This window comes from Arachis hypogaea, chromosome 15, assembly GCF_003086295.3.
Source record: "Arachis hypogaea cultivar Tifrunner chromosome 15, arahy.Tifrunner.gnm2.J5K5, whole genome shotgun sequence".
Classification (NCBI taxonomy): domain Eukaryota; kingdom Viridiplantae; phylum Streptophyta; class Magnoliopsida; order Fabales; family Fabaceae; genus Arachis; species Arachis hypogaea.
The window spans coordinates 130,145,795-130,147,816 of NC_092050.1; the positions used below are offsets into that span (position 1 = coordinate 130,145,795).

The following is a 2,022-nucleotide window of genomic DNA, read 5'->3' on the forward strand; positions in this document are numbered from 1 at the left end:
GGGATGCTCATGATGGGGAGGTTGAAGCGGCTGCAGGGGTAGAGGAGGGAGTAGTGAACGCGGTTGAGGGTCGCTCTCAGGAGTTTGTTGCGGAAACAGGGGTTGGTGACGCAGATGCTAACAATCTTGAACTAAGATTTGTTGGAGGTAATTTACTTTACCAATATGGTGGGAAGTTGGCTCTCGGGCATGATGAGGAAGGCTTTGGAAGGGCTGATTCCAGGCAGGGAGAACTTGACAACGATGTGGAGGATAGTGACACTCAATGCTCTAAGTTAGAAGGGCAGATGCTGGAAAATAAGAAAACTTGGGAGCTGGCAATGGAGTCAGGTGCTATGTTGTGTAATGAAGAAGATGACATCATGGCAATTCTCCAAGCACAGAATGAAGAATAAGCCCAGAATGAAGAATAAGCACAGAAAAGGAAGATGGAAAAACAGAAGGTGAAGATGAGATGGTGCAGACCCAAAAATAAAAAATAAGTGTGTCAAAAAATTTTAAATAATTTTTAGTTCTTGGAATGTTAGGGGGTTACCGGGTGATGGAAAGATGAGAATGGCGAAGGACTTAAAAAATAAACATAGTTTGAACATGTTAGGTTTGATTGAGACTAAAAGACAGGTAGTGATGAGATTTGACATTGCAAGAATTTGGAGAAATGATGGTGTAGGGTGGGAATATGTAGGCTCTGAAGGTGCATCTGGTGGACTGTTAATAATTTGAGATGAAGTGATTTTTAAAATGAATAATTACTATAAGGGGGACATGTGGCTATATGTTGAAGGAGTCTTGTTGAAGAATAATTTCAGCTGTGCTATTGTCCTGGTCTATGGTGCGCATAGTAGAGATGAGAAGAGTCATATGTGGGAGGAGTTGAGTTACGTTGCTGGGTTATGTCAGGTTCCTTGTTGTTTCATGGGAGACTTTAACGAGATAGTACATGTGGAGGAACAGAAAGGTACTACTAGTCTACCTCTGTCTGCTGAAGATTTCAAGAATTGGATACAAGATATGCACATAGTGGACTTACCGCTCACCGATTCGTAAGTTTACATGGTTTCGAGGTCGTTCATGCAGTCGTATTGATAGAGCCCTGGTTAGTTTGAAATGGCTGGAAAAGTTTCCAGAGACTCAGTTAAGAGGTGGCCTAAGGGATTTGTCAGATCATTGTCCTTTAATAGTGGAAGAGAAAATTCTGAGGGGAGGTCCTAGACTGTTCCGTAGTCTAGACTCGTGGTTTACACATGAAGGTTTTATTAGAATAGTTAAGGAGAAATGGAGAGGTTTAGGGGAGATGCAGTTCACAGATAAATTGAAGGCATTGACGGTTCCATTGGGGAGATGGCATAAGGCCAACTTTGGTGATATAGACAAGAAGATTTTGAAGCTTGAAGAGGAGATCAAGAAGATTGATGATATGGTAGGGATGGAGTGTATGATGGAACGATGGAGGCTAGAAGAAAGGCATTAGTTACTTGCTGTGAGAAGTAGTATGTGAGGAAAGAAGTTCACTGGAAACAGATGTCCCGGTCTCGACAAGCGAAGGACATGGACAAAAATACAAGATATTTTCACAATATAACTTCAGCAAGAAGGAGGAATAATAAGGTTGATGCTCTGGTAGTTAATGGCAGAGTGGTGAGGAATCAAGCTAGAATAAAAATAGCTATTAGAGAGTTTTACAGAGATTTGTATCATCAGGAAGTTTCACCTATGGTGGGGTTGAGAGATGGTCTGGTGGAGATGATAACTGAGGAAGACGCTGGGACCTTGATGGCGATGCCATCGGCTGAGGAGATTAGAGAGGCAGTGTGGGATTGAGAGTCTTCCAAAGCGCCAGGCTGTGATGGGTACAACATGAATTTCATAAAGAGGTGTTGGGATGAGATTGGGTCTGAATTCACGGTAGCTGTGTTGGACTTCTTTCAGACGTCCAGGCTGCCCGTAGATGCCAATATAACCTGGGTGGCGTTGGCCCCTAAATTCGTTGGTGCAAAGGGGATTAAAGACCTGAGACCTATT

The 2,022-nt window shown here is 42.8% G+C and overlaps 1 protein-coding gene across 1 annotated transcript; it reads left to right on the forward strand.

Annotated features, from left to right (window-relative positions):
• The first annotated feature begins 555 nt into the window (after positions 1-555).
• On the forward strand, positions 556-1,821 carry LOC112748893 (uncharacterized). Its single transcript, XM_025797139.1, has 4 exons — positions 556-710; positions 810-1,043; positions 1,078-1,420; positions 1,522-1,821. Exons 1-4 carry the CDS (start codon positions 556-558, stop codon positions 1,819-1,821), a joined length of 1,032 nt encoding a protein of 343 aa, XP_025652924.1.
• The last annotated feature ends 201 nt before the right edge of the window (positions 1,822-2,022 follow it).

Excerpts from the sequence above, each read along its gene's own strand:
- LOC112748893 (XM_025797139.1), top strand. The coding sequence starts at position 556 with ATGGCGAAGGACTTAAAAAATAAACATAGTTTGAACATGTTAGGTTTG. Across the intron at positions 711-809 it reads GAAGGTGCATCTGGTGGACT|CTGTGCTATTGTCCTGGTCT; the intron begins GTTAATAATTTG and ends GAATAATTTCAG. Across the intron at positions 1,421-1,521 it reads TCAAGAAGATTGATGATATG|ATGTCCCGGTCTCGACAAGC; the intron begins GTAGGGATGGAG and ends CACTGGAAACAG.